This window comes from Lacerta agilis, chromosome 11 (genome assembly GCF_009819535.1).
Source record: "Lacerta agilis isolate rLacAgi1 chromosome 11, rLacAgi1.pri, whole genome shotgun sequence".
Taxonomy (NCBI): Eukaryota; Metazoa; Chordata; class Lepidosauria; order Squamata; family Lacertidae; genus Lacerta; species Lacerta agilis.
In genome coordinates, this window is record NC_046322.1 from 37,010,255 (window position 1) to 37,027,558 (window position 17,304).

At 46.8% G+C, this 17,304-nt stretch overlaps 1 protein-coding gene across 1 annotated transcript in view; it reads left to right on the top strand.

The window, feature by feature from the left end:
- The window catches only part of RGMB (repulsive guidance molecule BMP co-receptor b), a 39,726-nt gene extending 23,950 nt beyond the window's left edge, over positions 1-15,776 (top strand). Inside the window, exon 5 of the mRNA XM_033163996.1 lies at positions 14,141-15,776. Within this exon, the coding sequence (XP_033019887.1) occupies positions 14,141-14,806 (666 nt within the window). The 3' untranslated portion in view covers positions 14,807-15,776. The remainder of the gene's footprint in view (positions 1-14,140) is intronic.
- Positions 15,777-17,304: the final 1,528 nt, after the last annotated feature.

The following is a 17,304-nucleotide window of genomic DNA, read 5'->3' on the forward strand; positions in this document are numbered from 1 at the left end:
GAAGCAACTAATGGGATGTGGGTGTGTTCATAAAGAGAATTTGACTGTAGGATGTCTGAAAGAGGTTTCTTGGCACTGGTGATTCTATTGGATGCTACACAGACCTTGAGGTTTTGCTTCCATTGCCAGGCAATTAAGGCTTTTATCAGAACACCTTTGTGCTGTCATGGAAGGCCCTGCATGACATACCTCTGAAAGCCTTAATGCATTTACTTGAAACCCTTTTGAGTTCTGTTGCTTAAACATTCCCCTTTTAAAGATGTGTTATTGAAAACTCTTCCATTTTCTGTACAGTAGTTCTTTTCTCATGTTTATCCATGCAAAGTTCCATGAAGCGCCCACCATTTTCAGGGTGGCCCTGTACCTAGCTTAATGACAAGAAGTCAGTCACTTCTCCTCTTTTTAACAAGACATCCCCTCCCCCGTGAAATCTCCCCCCCCCCCTTTTTGCAGTCAGAAGTAATTTATCCAAACAGGACACCTAGTGAGTGAGAACTATCACCTTTTGTTTGGAAGAACAGACTCTTTGAAATTAAAGTCTGCATATTGCAAGTTCTGCTAAGCAGTATGGATTTCTCATTAAAAAGAGAACAGGCTGAATTTAGATTGGAATAAATATTCCCCACCTCCCCCAGAGCAGACTGCTCACTTTGGTTGTGGTTTTAAGCAGCAGGAATTTCAGCAGCGTTCTGAAAGCAAGAAGAGCCCTCTTTCAGCATTAGCCAAGGGGGAACGTATTTACCTAATCTCAAGGAGGGCAATACCATTTTAACTATCTGATAAAAGAAACAACATACACAGTACAGGCCGCTCCCCCCCCCCCTTACGTGGAGGTTACTTCCGTGCATATAAGTGAAATTGCATAAAGTGGGGAGCACCCTTTAAACTCCCCCTCTGCCCACCCTCTCTCCAATCCAGACCCCAAATACTGTATCCAAAAATACCCACAACTAGGATGGAAGCTCTGGGGCTGGCTGGAGACAGCACAGGGAAGCAGTGGCTGTTGCTGCTACGCTACTCCACACATCAGCTGTTAGGCGGGGAGGCTGAGCAGCATAAACAAAGCCCCACTGAACCTCTGGTTTCTTAGGGGCTTTCTCTGCCCTCAATGACGTCCTCTTTGGAGGAGCATCTCCTCGCAAGCTGTGAGGACTTTCCAGCTCTCTCCCGCTATTTACGGGTTTGAATTGAACTAGTTAATTATTTCCCAGCGACGCGCATATATGTGGTCGTGTGCAAGTCAATCACGCGTAAGTGAGGCTGGGCACCTGTATTGCACACTGAAATGAATTTCGATGTTTGGTGACCTTGGAGAAAATAGGCGGGAGCAGTAATTCACATTGTCTGGAGATACGACAGATTTAACCAGGGTGGGGAACTGGTGGCCCACGTTTCACATCTGACTCATAAGGCCTTTCATTTGGACTTCCTGATTCTCTACGAAGCCCCACCCGATGTCTTGAGGTGGGGGTGGGGAATGCCTTGCTCTACTTAATCAATATGCACATTACAAATCAGGAAGCGCAGAATGAACTTTGCAAGTGCTGTATTCCCATAGGCACCAGTGTGGGTTTTTCAGTAACAACTGTGGAATCTCTGAATGTGCTTCTGATCTGTGGTGCTGGGTTTTGGCTGGCAGCAGAAGATCTTCAGCGGGTAGGAGACTGGACTTAAGTTACTCATCTCCCTGCAAGAGTAATACAACACTACTGATTGCCGTGAATTAACACAGCATTGTATAGAAACCTCTTCCTTAACACCCTGTTGTAGCTTTGATGATCTTATGCTTACTTCCCACATCAGGGAAGGTTTAAGAGGTCAGCTCCATTTCCTTTGCAAGGTTGGCAGTACCTTGCAGCAGATGCAGCCATCTAGGTTGTAAACAATCTCAGTTGCAGAAGAATTCGCCTTTCTCGTGGTCTCCTTTGTTGCCTTTTGCTGACTGGCTCTGACTCTTACGGTTTGGTAAATGGCTGTTTTCGTGTCCCTTCTGTGGCAGTTTCTTTCATTTTCTGGGCAAATGTGCATCTCTCTGATAGGAGGCAAACAATTGGCACTAAGAGTTCTTCTTCCTTAGGTGCAGGTTGTGTAACATTGTTGAAATAAAGGAGATTCTTAATCTCCAGTTATGTTCCACATGCCCTTTTTTATCTGTAGAAGACGAGCGTATCTGGTTTCAGGTCAAGAGTGTGGCGGCTTAGCTCAACTTTTACAACAATTTGTTCATTTTCATAGAATTGTAAAGTTGGAAGGGATCCGAAGGGTCATCTAGTCCAACCCCTGCAATGCAGGAATCTCAACTAAAGCACTCATGGAAAGAGGCATGAATTGCTTCTTTTAGTGCCTGTTTATGTGAGTTGCAGTGCTTGGCAACTAGTAATGGAGGCACAATTTACTTAACTGGTTGAGATGAGCTTTGTCTTCTGGTTTCTGTGACATTGAGGCCAAAGAGTTGCGTATTATCCACTTTCTAGAATTCACCTTTGTCATCACTTACTATGTTTCTGTGCAGTATTTAATTTTGAGGAGAAAGGTTGAGCTGTCTCCCCAAAAGCTTGAATTGCTGCTTTCTATGCCGCAGGTGAGGGGTGCAGGTGGCGCTGTGGGTTAAACCACAGAGCCTAGGGCTTGTCGGCGGTGACGGAGTGAACTCCTGTTGCTCGGTCCCTGCTCCTGCCAACCTAGTAGTTCGAAAGCACGTCAAAGTGCAAGTAGATAAATAGGTACCACTCCAGCGGGAAGGTAAATGGCATTTCCATGTGCTGCTCTGGTTCACCAGAAGTGGCTTAGTCATGCTTGCCACATGACCCAGAAGTTGTACGCTGGCTCCCTCGGCCAATAAAGCGAGATGAGTGCCATAACCCCAGAGTCATCTGCGACTGGACCTAATGGTCAGGGGTCCTTTTACCTTTACCTTTATGCCGAAGGTGAACCCAGCAAGATCTTTTCTTGGCAGCATTGTAAATCTAGACTTCTTGAAATCTACAGGGCAGAGCACTAGATCTCTCTGACCTGCTTTCCTGCATTGCTCTGAAGAAGTTAACAGATGGTTCAAATTGATTAGATCTCGCCTGGAATCTACATAAATAGGTAGCAAAAGAACAAGAGAGAGGGGGGAGGGAAGTGGTGGCACTGGCAAAATAAGAAAATAAGTTTGACCTCAGGGTTACCTTCTCTGTCCTTATGTTGGTTTCACTTCCTTGAAGAAAAAAAAAAGGAAATTGGTTGTCTAGTTTCACGGTGTCATTTGAAATGCCAGTTTTGTAATTGCTCACACCTGTGTGCAGTGAGTCACTGCCATATCTTGATGGGATCTTGTTCATTTCCATCCTTCCTCACTTTTCGCTCTTCTCAAGGGATTGCTTATTTCAGGTAAATCCAGGTAACCATCTATTCTGATAAGTAACACCCGTAGGTTCTGTTCTTCAAAAATGGCATTGGGCCACAAGCATATTTCCCCCCGAAAATATCTGTCAGAAAATGCAAGGAGTAAAAAACACACAAAAAAGTTGTATGTTGAGTCAGAGGGCCATTTCAGCATGCTGCATGACGACTGTGCTTTTGAAAAGATAGATAGATATGCTAGCTAGACAGACCTGTTTTGGGATTGCCTTTGACTTGCATGCTAGTCACATTTCCGGAAGAGAATTTGGTACAGTAAAATATACAGTAGGCCTTCTTGGGTATGGCGAGAAAACACCTTTGTGTTCATCAGCATGAAAATGAATTTGCATTGCTTACCTACCTCTGTACTTAGAAAATGCGCCTGGATTTAGGCCTTGTGTTGATGGGACAATAGGGACGCAGGTGGCGCTGTGATCTAAACCACTGATTCTCTTGGGCTTGCTGATTAGAAGGTTGGTGGTTTGAATCCCCGCAATGGCGTGAGCTCCTGTTGCTCGGTCCCAGCTCCTGCCAACCTAGCAGTTCAAAAGCACGAAGTGCAAGTAGATAAATAGGTACAACTGCGGCGGGGAGGTAAACAGTGTTTCCATGCGCTCTGGTTTCTGTCACGGTGTTGTGCCAGAAGCGGTTTCGTCATGCTGGCCACATGACCCATAAAGCTGTCTGTGGACAAATGCTGGCTCCCTTGACCTGAAGCGAGATGAGCACCGCAACTCCATAGTCGCCTTTGACTGGACTTAACCATCCAGGGGTCCTTTACTTACTTTACTTTTGATGGGACAATATGCTCCACTGCATCTCAGGGCAGCAGGTCACTCTGCCCTCACTCTGCCCCTCAGCAGGTGCATGAGATGGCTGCCTCTCTCTTTTCAAGTTTGAGTGCAAACTTACCTTTCTGTAGCGATAGGCGAGGTGCTGCTGGCTCTTTTCTATGGATGCCTGGAAAAACTTAGGCAGAGGGCCTTCTTGGTAGTGGCGCCCTCCCTTCACATGTCAAGGAAATAAACAACTACCTGACTTCTAGAAAACATCTGAAGGCAGCCCTGTGTAAAGGTAAAGGGACCCCTGACCATTAGGTCTAGTCGCAGATGACTCTTGGGTTGTGGCGCTCATCTTGCTTTATTGGCCGAGGGAGCCACCGTACAGCTTCCGGGTCATGTGGCCAGCATGACTAAGCCACTTCTGGCAAACCAGAACAGGACACGGAAATGTTGTTTACCTTCCCGCTGGAGCGGTACCTATTTATCTACTTGCCCTTTGATGTGCTTTCAAACTGCTAGGTTGGCAGGAGCTGGGACCGAGCAATGGGAGCTCACCCCGTCAGGATTCGAACCGCCGACCTTCTGATCGGGAAGCCCTAGGCTCTGTGGTTTAACCCACAGCACCACCCGCGTTGCAGCCTTGTTTAGGGAAGTTTTTAATGTTTGATGTTTTATTGTGTTTTTAATATCCTGTTGGGAACCGCCCAGAGTGGCTGGGGAGGCCCTGCCAGATGGGCGGGGTATAAGTAGTAGTAGTAGTAGTAGTTGTTGTTATTATGTTGGTTTTTATCAGCCCTGAGTCTTCCCTAAGCAAACGTCAAGCCTTCCAAGGAGGGACCTGACAACAAGGAGATCTTGCTGGCGGCAGAACAGTGGAGGATTTCCAGGGCTGTGTACACACTGTTCATTTTTAAAGCGCATGAGTTTCCTCCAAAAAATCTTGGGAACTGTAGCTTAAGAGTGCTGGGAATTATAACTGTGGGGGTAACCTACTCTTCCCAAGATTCTTTGGGAGAAACTTTGTGCATTGAAGCTGTGGTTTTGTACGTAGCCTATGTCTTGCTCGTAAGATCCGGGCACTCGTAAATGTACTCAGGAGCTTCTCGGTCATTGCTTTTCAGAGCTAATGTCTCCTTGATTGTAGTTGTGAGAGGTTGCCTTATGTTGAGGTAGGCAATTAGCCCATCTAGGCCAGCACTCCCTGTTCTAATGGGCACGGTTCCTTCCTGCTGCCTGATGTTCCTCCTCGGTGAAAAATAGGAGCTGGGACTTAAAAGATAGTGATGTACCTTGGAGGCGGGTCGCAGAGTGGGCAGCTTGTGCCCATGAAAATGGCAGTTTCCTAAGGGCACAGGAAAACAAAAACTTTCACCAGGACAACTTGTGTGTTTCATTTTTTAGAAACAAAACACGGGCGTTGAGACTGTTGGCTTGCATGGATTATGTAAATATAAGCAAATTTATGGAAAATTTATGTAATTTATAGTCTGATTCGACTACTGATGTGCAGGGACAATGTGCTCCGTGGGGCACTGGAGCTTCAATCTCTGGCTACTGGGAATCATGCACAGACCCACCTGTGGCATTAGAAGTTGCCTCTGTATTGTCAAAACATATCTTTGAAACCCATGAGGCCTAGAAACTCTTCAGTGGAAAATTGGGGCTTAAGGGATGCTGAATTGGTGTCCCAGTATCCATGCAGTAGGAACATACATGGGTCGTATCCAGCTGACTCCTTCCATCAGCGCAAGAATTTTCCCTTGCACAATAGAGCTTTTCTCTCTGTCCTGAGGTCACCCAGTGAGCTTCATGCTTGAGTGGGGATTTGAACCCTAATCTCCCAGGTCCTAGTCCGACACACTAACTACTACACCACACGGACTTCATAGAGTACTTCTACTATGGGGCAGCTCTATATATTGAGTAGGTATATAGGGAAAGCCAAATGTCCCTTAGAGAGAAGGATCCGAAATATTTTCCTTGAAGTTTGAATTTGTTTGATTCTGGATTGTTTTATTTGATGTTTTGATGCATTGTAAACCACTTCTGAGATTCCCCCCCCCCCTTTAAAATATAAAGCGGTATAGAAATGAAAAGATTATCACTAACAGTAAAAAATTAATACTATTGGTGGGAAAGGTGCCTAGATGGTCCATTATGGCCACTGCAACCAAGGTTTACGGTGCCATTTGGCGATTCGTTTATACAGTGGAACCTCGGCTTTTGAGCGTCTCGTAAGCCGAACGTTTCGGTTTTCAAACACCGAAAACCCGGAAGTAAATACTTCCGTTTTCGAACACGCCTCGGAAGTTGAACGGCTTCCAAGGCGCGTTTCTCCGTTTTCTCAGTGGAATTTGCCGGCCACCCATTGTGCCTCGGTTGTCAGACGTTTCGGAAGTCGGACGGATTATGTTCGACAACCAACGTACCAACGTGTATCTGAGATTCAAACACCGTTTCCTAGGTAACCTTTGACAGGCTGAGAGCGAGCGAGGTTGCTTAGCGCCGCCCAGTGAGGTGACACCGAGTAGAGCTTTGAACTTTGCGCCTTAAGTATAGGACTCGGGTGTTTGTGTGGCGTAGGTTGTCTTAGGAGAGCTGGGATTTATGGCAAGTGCTCCTTACTGGTGAGCTGAGAGGAATGGAAGTATTAAAAATGAATGAGCCAAAGTAGTTTGGAAGGAGAGTTGGCGGGGGGGGGGGGGGAGAAGAGGCGAAATGTTTAACAAAGGCATTGATGTTTTAAATGCACAACAATATTACCTATTAATAATAAATGGTGTGGTAAGAGAGCAAATGTGCCAGAGTAAGTTATTGCAGTTTATGGATTAGGTCAGAGAAACAAGTAAGCAATGCGGATGGTGTTTGGAGGTTTAGTGACTAAAAAAACAAAAAACATTTGCACAAGCCTCCTCAAGGTGGGCCGGTGTGGGGTGTGGGAAGAAACCTTTAAGGGGCAGTAATTGACACAGCAGCTTAGTTCGCAGCTTGGATGGGGTTGTCCTGAGGGGATATCTCCCCCACTCTGCCGAAGACTAGTGTCCTGGGAAAAAATGCATTTGCAGTTCCTGTGTATTGCAGTTACATCCAAGATGGATGTGCTTGCTTAGCTCGTCTAGGGCCGGGCCTACTTGCATTGGGAGCCTGCTAGCTAAATTTGGAAAGCAGTTAGTGTCCATTGGAGAACTTTGAATGCTACGTAAAGTTACCCCTGAACGTTAGGTCCAGTCATGGATGACTCTACATGGAGAGCAGTAAATCATGCCTTGATTCTCTTCCATAGCAAAGACTGAAACAGCACGTTCTGTTACAGCAGTAGCTGGCTGCCTCTGCCAAGACCCCATACCCTCCAACATTTCTCTGATGAAAATAGGAACGTCCTGTTCAATACTACTGCTATTACTAAGTACTACTACTAATATTCATACTCCACCCATCTGACTGGGTTGCCCCAAGCCACTCTGGGTGGCTTCCAGTCAAACCTTGGATCCTGAACACCTCCGTTTTGGAACGTTTCGGCTCCCGAACACCAAAAACCCAGAAGTAAATGCTCCGGTTTCCAAATGTTTTTTGGAAGCCAAACGTCTGACACGGTTTCCGCTTGAGTGAAGGACGTTCCTGCAACCAATCTGAAGCTTCGCCTCGGTTGTCGAGCATTTCGGAAGCTGAATGGGCTACGGAACGGATTACATTCGACAACCGAGGTTTGACTGTATATGAAAATATAATAAAACACTAAACATTTAAAAAACTTCCCTATACAGGACTGCCTTCAGATGTCTTCTAAAGGTTGTATAGTCACTTATCTCCTTGGCTCGGGGGTCCCATAACTCCATACCCTCCAACATTTCTCTGATGGAAATAGGGACGCCCTAAGAAAAAGCAGGACATTCCAGGATCAAGTCAGAATCTGGGATGACTTCTGTAAATCCTGGACTGTCCCTGGAAAATATGGACATTTGGAGGGTCTGAGACCAGCCTCCTGAAATGTTGTTGGACTATTTATTTATTTAGAAAGATTCATAAGCTGCTTGATCACAAAGCTTTCTAAGTAAAAAGATTGCAGCCAAGCTAAAATAGACAAAGCTGTTGAAAAAACAAATATACATAAAATCACTGTCTGTAAAGCACAGATAAAATCAGCAACACCCTTAAAAACTAATCGAGGTAACTACTGTACATTATATGACTACAACTCCTGTCGTCTCTGACAATTGGTGATGCTGGCTGGGGAGTCTGATGTGTGTTGACCCAACAACATTGTGTTGAGGGTGCAGTGTTGGTGAAGGTTGTTTTTATGGTCTAGTCTGAAGCATCCTTGCATAGAAATAGAAACTGTGATAGGATTGGATGTTGCAGTTGGTTACTAGACAATGTCCAATGTTACTTGGAGTAGACCCGTTGAAATGAATGGCCTTAAGTCTATGGTTTTCAGTGGGTGGTATTCTGAGTGTGATTGATGTTGGACATTGCTCTGAAGCAGGGATGGAAGACCTCAGATCCGGGGGCCAAATGCATCCCTCTAACTAACCCGTGAATTCTCCATATGTCATATCCCTTACCAGTCCTCCTTTGTACCTTCCTTGAGAAGTTGTTGCTTGGCTAGAATGCCATCTTGAACTCTTATAATGCCTCTTCTTTTCCTGAATAGAGGATAGGAGTGTCTACTGTAAAGGTAAAGGGACCCCTGACAATTAGGTCCAGTCGTGAACGGCTCTGGGGTTGCGGCGCTCATCTCGCTTTACAGGCCGAGGGAGTCAGCGTTTGTCCGCTTCCACAGACAGTTTTTTTTCCGGGTCATGTGGCCAGCATGACTAAGCCGCTTCTGGAAACCAGAGCGGCGCACGGAAACACCGTTTACCTGCCCGCCGGAGCAGTACCTATTTATTTACTTGCACTGCGTGCTTTCGAACTGCTAGGTTGGCAGAAGCTGGGACAGAGCAACAGGAGCTCACTCAGTCATGGGGACCTTTTGATTGGCAAGCCCAAGCGGCACAGTGGTTTAACCCACAGCGCCACCAGCGTCCTTCTACTGTACAAAGGTAAAAGTTATAAGAACATAAGAATCAGCTGGATCAGGCCAAAGGCCCACCTGTTCCAGCATCCTGTTCTTGCAGTGGCCAACTGTGGAAGCCTTGTAGGAAACCCACAAGTAAGACCTGAGCACAAGAACACTCTTCTCTGCTGTGGCTTTCAGAAATGGTATTCTCCAATCCATGGAAGCACAGCCTAGGCATCATGACTAGTAGCCTTGGCTAGCCTTCTCTCTGAATTCGTCTGCTCCTCTTCAAAAAACCGTTCAAGTTGGGGACCATCTCAGCGATTTCCATAGTTTAACCACACTTCCGCTTCTGGCCCCATTGTCCACTGGCATGTGGCTCCTGAAAGATTGCTTAGAAGGGAATGCTGTCCTTGAGCTGAGAAGTGGTTAGCAAGCTGAGTCTCAATCTGTGACTTCCCTAATACCTTAGGGCAGTTTGAGAATATTCTGTAGACCTGTTAATAATGGAGTTCTGCACCTGATTGAAAAGTTAAATCCATGAAAGATGATTGTTTATTTGCTTGATCCTGGCCTTGCTGGAAAGCAGCAACTTAAAACGTGTGGTTTAATATATTTTTTAAAAGGTCCTTATCCCAAAGGTGGGATGCTCAGCCAAGAATACTAATACGTTTCAGATTATATTGCATTATGGTTTCTAAATTGAGAGAGAGATGTTTACATTGCCCTTTGTAATGCATCCATTTTTTTTTTTTTAAAAAAAAACCTACCCCACTTAATACAGACTTTGGAAAACTTTGCTGCCTTTTAATAGGAGTTGTGTGGCCTGTAGAGACGAGCTGAGCTGCGGAGCAGTGCTGCACTCAGGGCAGCAGGAAGGCAGACAATTGCTTGGCACCTTTTCAAGGCTAAGTGGTCTGTGGACAAAGCTCTACTTCCCTGGGTCTTGTTTAGGCTTAATTCTCACCCTTGCATTTGTTGGTGCATACCAGGAGTGGGGAACATGTACTCCTCCTTGAAGTTGCTGAACTCTCATCAATCCTAGCAGGCATGGCCCAATGGTTGATGGGAGTTGTAGTTCAGCCAAATCTGGAGGGCCAAAGTTTCCCTTTAGCTCATGAATAATAACAATAACAACAACAACAATAACAATTTTATTATTTACACCCCACCCATCCCTAAACAGGGCTTCCTTCAGATGTCTTCTGAAAGTCAGATAGTTGCTTATTTCCTTGACATCTGATGGGAGGGCGGGCACCACCACCGAGAAGGCCCTCTGCCTGGTTCCCTGCAACCTCACATCTCACAGTGAGGGAACCATGAGAAAGCCCTCAGAACTGGACCTCAGTGTCCGGGCAGAACGATGGGGGTGGAGACGCAGAAACCAAAAGAGAGCAGGTGACCTTTTATTTCCTTCTTCTCGTGGTACATGCATCCCCCCACTTAGTGGGACTGCGGTGCTAGGATGTTGGACGAGATCAGTGTTTTCTCAACTTGGGTCTCCAGCTGTTTTTGGACTACAACTCCCACCATCCCTAGCTAGCAGGACCACTGGTCAGGAATGATGGGAATTGTAGTCCAACTGGAGAGCCAAGCTGGGGGAAACACTGGACTGGATGATCCTCAGGGTATCTTCCAATGCTATGATTCTACCCTTCTGCAACCTGGTGCCCTCACTATGTTTTTGGCCCAGCCTGCTTCACCAATAGTCAGGAAGGATGGGAGTTGTGTTCTAGCAACACTTGGGAGGGTCACAGTTTCACCATGCCAGCCCTATTAGGCTAATATTGGGCACAACTGTGTTTGGGTTTTTGTTCTGTTTTTACCCCCACCACCACCACCCCAAAAAATTATTATAAACCAAGTTCCTCCCAAGGATAGAACTAGCTGATTGACAAAACAAAACAAGCCCCTTTCTGTGATTTCTCGGAGAGATGTTCCCCTTCATCATGGCTGTTGTCAATTTTATGGCACTTCCACAGCGAAGATGGCAGTGGGGAAGAGAGTTCTGTCTCTCATTAGAAGTAGTTTGTCCTGCTAATCTCTCATTTCATTGTGAGTAGACTTGCATTTATTTCATCCGGCCAGGCAAAATTAACTTTCCCTCGCTGGGCGGCACTAGCGTGGCTGCAGAGAAGGGTCCGAAGTCATGTTGCTTTTTGTGTTTGGAGCTGCTAGATCATTCCTCTTCCTTTTTTCTGGGGAAAGCAGCTGTTTTCAGATTGCTCTTTTTCTCTCTTCAGAGAGAACTCCTCAACAGAGGAGTTGGCTACACAACAAATTACTTGAAGAGACAATCTCCAGCATATCCTCCCTCAGGGTTCTCGAACGGAGCTTTAACATGATTAATGCCAAAAGAGGGATTGCGAGTTGCTCCAGTGGAGTAGAAAGCGGCTGAATTCATGCTGCAATCCAGACAACACTCAAAAGTCAACTGCTTTCTTCCTCCACCACCACCCCCCCCGAAAAAAAAATCCCCGCTGGTCTCAGCTGTGGCCCACGGCTATGCATTTAACAGATTGCTTGGCTGCAGCTGGTCTGCAGATAGCCGTCAAAGTGATTAAACCGAAGGAACCGTTGGAAAATTCCAGTCACCCAGCACCGGTGGGAACATGTGGTGCTGAAATAATGAGGGTGTGTGTTTTGGGGTGGAGAGGAGGGAGGGGGTTTGGTGGGGGGGGCAGGGCGGATGTCAGGGCAGAGGGGTGTTTAAAACTCTGCTGGTGATTTCACATTTTACTTTTTTCAATGTCCCGTCTTCTGCAAAGGCCTGGATAAGTTGTGCAGACTGATAGGCAACCTAGTTGCATTTATCTTGTGCCGAGGACCTACCTTTCTTGTAGCACAAATGAGGTGGCGAAAGCAAAATGGGAAAATTTGGTCTTTCGTGGAATAAGGCTTTTGTTTTAATGTCATGGTGGGGGGCCCCTCTTGCGTACCTCTTTCCTCGATTTCTTTGTAATCTTGCCCTGGAATGTGTGTGTAGGTCTGTGGCCTTCCCACGGAGGAGTGTTCTGTCTTCTGAAGCCATGTTGGACGGCTAAGGAGGGGAGGGCAATAACAGAGAACAGCAAAGGCTCAAAAATAAGAAAGACTTCAATGGAAGGATCTGAAAATCTCTTTGCCCCTGTGAAAAGGCATAGGCTTAAAAGTGGAAGGGCATTTTGTAACCTTCCGTTTCTGAGTTGGAAGGTTTGCTTCTTCTCCTTTCCCCAACTTTGGCTTCCTGGATTTTGGTGGCACCCCAATTCCGTCGCTTTCAGTGTGCCGAAATCGGGCCTGCAGGCCTGGTTTGGGACCCTTAGGCATTGCAAAGTCTGCATGTTTTTTCAGAGTGCTTTTCCTGGGGTTCCTGTGGGCTGCGTCTCTCTCTCTCTCCAGGCAGCGTATTTCAGTGCAACACGTTACTTGCCTTCAACATTATTTCTCGGTCTCCCACCATCTGCTAAAGTTCTTACTACTGCATAGCTCTCTGAGAACTCCGGGTTCAGGCAACTTGTCTGCATAGGAATACCTGAAGGAGGTTGTCTGCATAGGAATACCCTAAGCTTTAACGTTCAAACCAGTACTTCAGAAAGAACGAAGAGCTTCCCAGTCCACTTCCCCAGGGATGCGTTTATACTCACAGGAGGACATCATAGAATTGTAGAGTTGGGAGGGGCCCCGAGGGTTATCTAATCCAACCCCCTGCAATGCAGCAATCTCAGCTAAAATAGTTAAAGCAGAAGCCCCTCCAATTGCTGCTTAAAAACCTCCAAGGATGGAGATCGTCCACAACCTCCCGAGGGAGACCATTCCACCATTGAACAGCTCTTACAGTCAGAAAGTTCTTCCTGGAACCATTTATGGCACTGGGGGGGGGCTGTCTCACAATAATTGCAGAGAATCTTGCTTTGTTGCTTAGCATGGGACAGGTGGTTGCCCTCAGAAAAATACTTGCTGCTTCATCCCTCAGTGAGAGCCAGTGTGGTGCAGTGGTTAAGAGCGATAGACTCGTAATCTGGGGAACCGGGTTCGCGTCTCCGCTCCTCCACATGCAGCTGCTGGGTGACCTTGGGCTAGTCACACTTCTCTGAAGTCTCTCAGCCCCACTCACCTCACAGAGTGTTTGTTGTGGGGGAGGAAGGGAAAGGAGAATGTTAGCCGCTTTGAGACTCCTTCGGGTAGTGATAAAGCGAGATATCAAGTCCAAACTCCTCCTCCTCCTCCTCCTCCTCCTCCTCCTCCTCCTCCTCAATGTCCCCAAACTCTTCCGGCCATAGGAGACAACTCTGAAGGGATGTTGTTTTTCCTACAGCAGACTCCTGGCCAGTAGCAAAGCCTGAGTCTTCACTAGAAGCACACTAATGCTCATTTATTTCATGCCATTCTTCTTTCCCTCATGAACTGCTCCGTCTTGGAGTAGGAATCCCAAACGCTGGGGATGAACCTTTAGAAAGGTTGCGTGTTAACCTGCTTGTGGTTTCTAGAATTTAGGACAGCCTTCCTCAGCCTGGTGTCTGCAGTCCAAAAAAATCTGGAAGGCATCAGGTTGGGGGAAAGGATAATCTGAAAGTGTTTTTCAAACTTGGTTGTGCTCCTGTTGTGGGACTACAACCCACATCATCCCTGGCCACTGCTCTTGCTAGCTAGGGATGATGTGAGTTGTAGTCCAAAAACAGCTGGAGACCCAAGTTTGAGAAACGCTGGTAGAAGATGTTGTTTGCACCGTGACATACAATTCAGATACACCATTTTTTGATGCTCCAAGACTACTTTGGGGTAAGGTTGGTTTCTGTTTCATTGAACGTTGCATGCTGATAATTGGACTGTGCTAATGGTAGCATCCTAGTGGGTGTTGTGTTTGGTACCCGGCGGCGAATGGAGTCTTTTTGATTGGATTTTAAACGGCTGTACGTAGCCGAGAGGTATGTCGTGTTGTCCCCTGCTCTAATTCTGCTCTTCTTGGCTTCCACCCCCCCCTTTCCTTCTGCAGATCACCATCATCTTCAAATCTTACCAAGACTGCACAGATCAGAAAGTGTACCAGGCCGTGACTGACGATTTGCCTGCCGCGTTTGTTGACGGCACGACCAGCGGTGGCGACGGCGACACCAAGAGCTTGCACATCGTGGAGCGAGTGAGCGGCAAGTATGTGGAGATGCACGCCCGGTACATTGGGACCACGGTCTTTGTGCGCCAGCTGGGCCGCTACCTAACTCTCGCCATACGCATGCCGGAAGAGCTCGCCATGGCTTATGAAGAGAGCCAGGACCTACAGCTCTGTGTGAACGGCTGCCCCTCCAGCGAGCGCATCGATGACAGCGGACACCTCCCTTTGCCCGTGATGGGGCAGCTCCTCCCTCCGGGCGCTTCCAGCCAGACCCGGCCCGTGTACACCTTGGAGAGCGCCACGGCGAAATGCCACGAGAAGATGCTTCTGAAGGACATCTATTTTTACTCTTGTGTGTTTGATTTGCTGACCACCGGCGATGCCAACTTCACGGCAGCTGCCCACAGTGCCTTGCAAGACGTCGAGGCTTTGCACCCCAGGAAGGAGCGGTGGCACATCTTCCCCGACAACGGGGCTGCTGGCCAAGGGCAGCAGCTTTTGTGTCTTAGTCTTGGACTCGTGTGCTTGATGCTTGTTGTGTTTTTGTAGGGTTGTGTTGGGTTCCCCCATCCCCGAGAACAAAGGTTTAAAAATATATATTGTCATAATATATTGACTTAAAGATTATATATGTATATACCATGTATATGAAGGGATGCTTCTGCCTTTCCCACCCCCCCACCCCCCTCCTGGGACACCCAGCGGATTGTACATATTGTGTTAGTTTTTCTTTCCTCATGTACGTTGGATGTAATATTCTTTTTTTGATTGTAATAATTTTTTGCTTTGCAGTTGGTGAAATGTTTTATAATGTCCTTTCATCAGGACCCGATAGAAAGCACTTTATTTTTTATATATTGAATATTTATGTGTATCTAGGTAATATGTAAAGCATTTAGCCACGTGTACATATATCATATCCAGTGCTCCCTCTTAAGTATTACCTAGTTGGACTCACGAGCTTCTGCGGTCCTTTCCCCCTCCTCTCTCTGCTTCGCCTTTTGAGGCATACCCCAAGAAGTTGGCTGGAGGGGGGAAGATAGGTGCAGGCCTGGGATGAGCTAATTCTTCCTTTTGGACCCTGGGCCAGTAGCCAGCCTGTGTTCCATAAGAACGAAAAGGTCCTTTGGTGTTGATCTCACAATTGGAACCTCCCCTTGCTGCATCATTCCTGATGCAGGTGATCCTCGCCCCGTCCTTCCCCTGAGGACTGCTTTCTTGTGTGTGGTGGGGAGAGGTGATACTTTGTGCTCGGGTATTGACTCGCCAAGTGCAAAGTGCATCTCTCACCTCGGTCATGAAGGGCACACACGTAGAAAACGGTGTCTCTGTCTCCTTCCCAAACGTACGCGTGTGAAACCCAAAACTCGCTGAGGTTTTTGGGGCTTGGTCTCTTAATATATATCGATTATATGGATATCTTCAAGTGGTTTGTATTAAGTGTGTTCCCTATGATAGTGGTAGGCCTCACTGGGTTAATCATGTCTGATTTCTCTCGCTCTCCTTCTTGCCCCCCACCCCCAAATGTAGGAACCTTCAGCCTACCTAAATAAGTTTTTTTGCAACAACTACCAAAAAAATCCCAAAGCTTTAGAGATAAACCTTTTAGGATTCTGACTTAGGTGTTTGTCTAAAAAAGGAGAAAATAAGGGAACCCCACAATTCGGTACGAAAAGCTTGCTTTGCCAGCCTATATTTTACATTTGGAGCTTGAGCAGCCCAAGTCAACAGGAGCATTTGCTCGGAGGTTGCCTGGTCATCGTTTCCATTCTTATTTTTTTTGCAACTTGCAAAAAAACAGTAGCTTCTTCTGTTACAAAATTCAGACACCGACAGAGAACGTGGAGGAACCTTTAAAGATCTGGCTGATTTACCAGATTGGTGGTGCATGCGGTAACCCACGAAGCTGCAGTCCACCTTAAACATGTCTGGATTCTACCTCCCACCATTCCTGACGTCGGCCATGCCGGCATAGCTGTCAACTTTTCCCTTTTCTTGCGAGGAATCCTATTCGGAATAAGGGAATTTCCCTTTAAAAAAGGGAAAAGTTGACAGCTATGCATGCCGGCGGAAGCAGATGGCATTGCAACAACACCTGGAGAAGCGCAGCTTTTCTGTCTCGGGGTGCAGCTATGAAAGTGTGCGCCATGTTAAGTCTTTGCGGTGCCCCAAGATCATTACTTTCATACAGCGCAGGCAATCGTATACACATTTCATGTTTATAATGGTTCATTTGTTTTGAGGCTCGATTCCCGCTCCCTGTGGCATATTGCAGCTGCAGTTGGACCTACACCCAGCTCTTTTTCAAAAGGCTCTCTGCCAACTGAGCCATGTTCCCCCCCCCATGCTCTCTTAATTATCCTGGGGGTGAGGAAGCTAAGAGTACTCCCTCCCTCTCCCTCTTTACCTAGGAAAGCCCACTGGGACACATGGGAGAATCTTTGAGATCTAGGTTGGCATCTAGGCGGGTAGCAAAACTCGTGTAGGATCAAAGTGTCCACCTCATTCCGGATTTAGTGAGCAGAGGGGTAGCTGGAATTGCTAAGTAAAGTAAGGTACAGAGCTAGGGCTTAGCTGAAACTTCTCAAAGTATCCCTCCCCCCAAAAAAAGTAACCTTTGGGACTATTGAATTTTTTTGCTTTCTTCTGGATAATTTTTGGCAAAAGGACCTGGTCCTAGATGAATGTGAAGAATTTTGCCCAGGCCATTTTAACTGGAGTACCCAGAGGTGCAACCTGACGCTGACCTGTGGCTGCATCCACCTGTTTCTTTGGCTTTTGGGGTCCTGGGCCACTTGTCTCAGGGCCAGATTTCCTCAGTCTGAAATGCAGATGGCAACAACAAAAGGGATGAGAGTTGTAGTCAACAATGCTGGGAGGCAGCCATGTTGAGTAGTGTTGGGTTAGCCTAGGGCAGTGTTTTCCAACCTTGGGTCTCTAACTGTTTTTGGACTACAACTCCCATCATCCCTGGCCACTGGTCCTGCTAGCTAGGAATGATGGGAGTTGTAGTCCAAAAACAGCTGGAGACCCAAGGTTGGGAAACA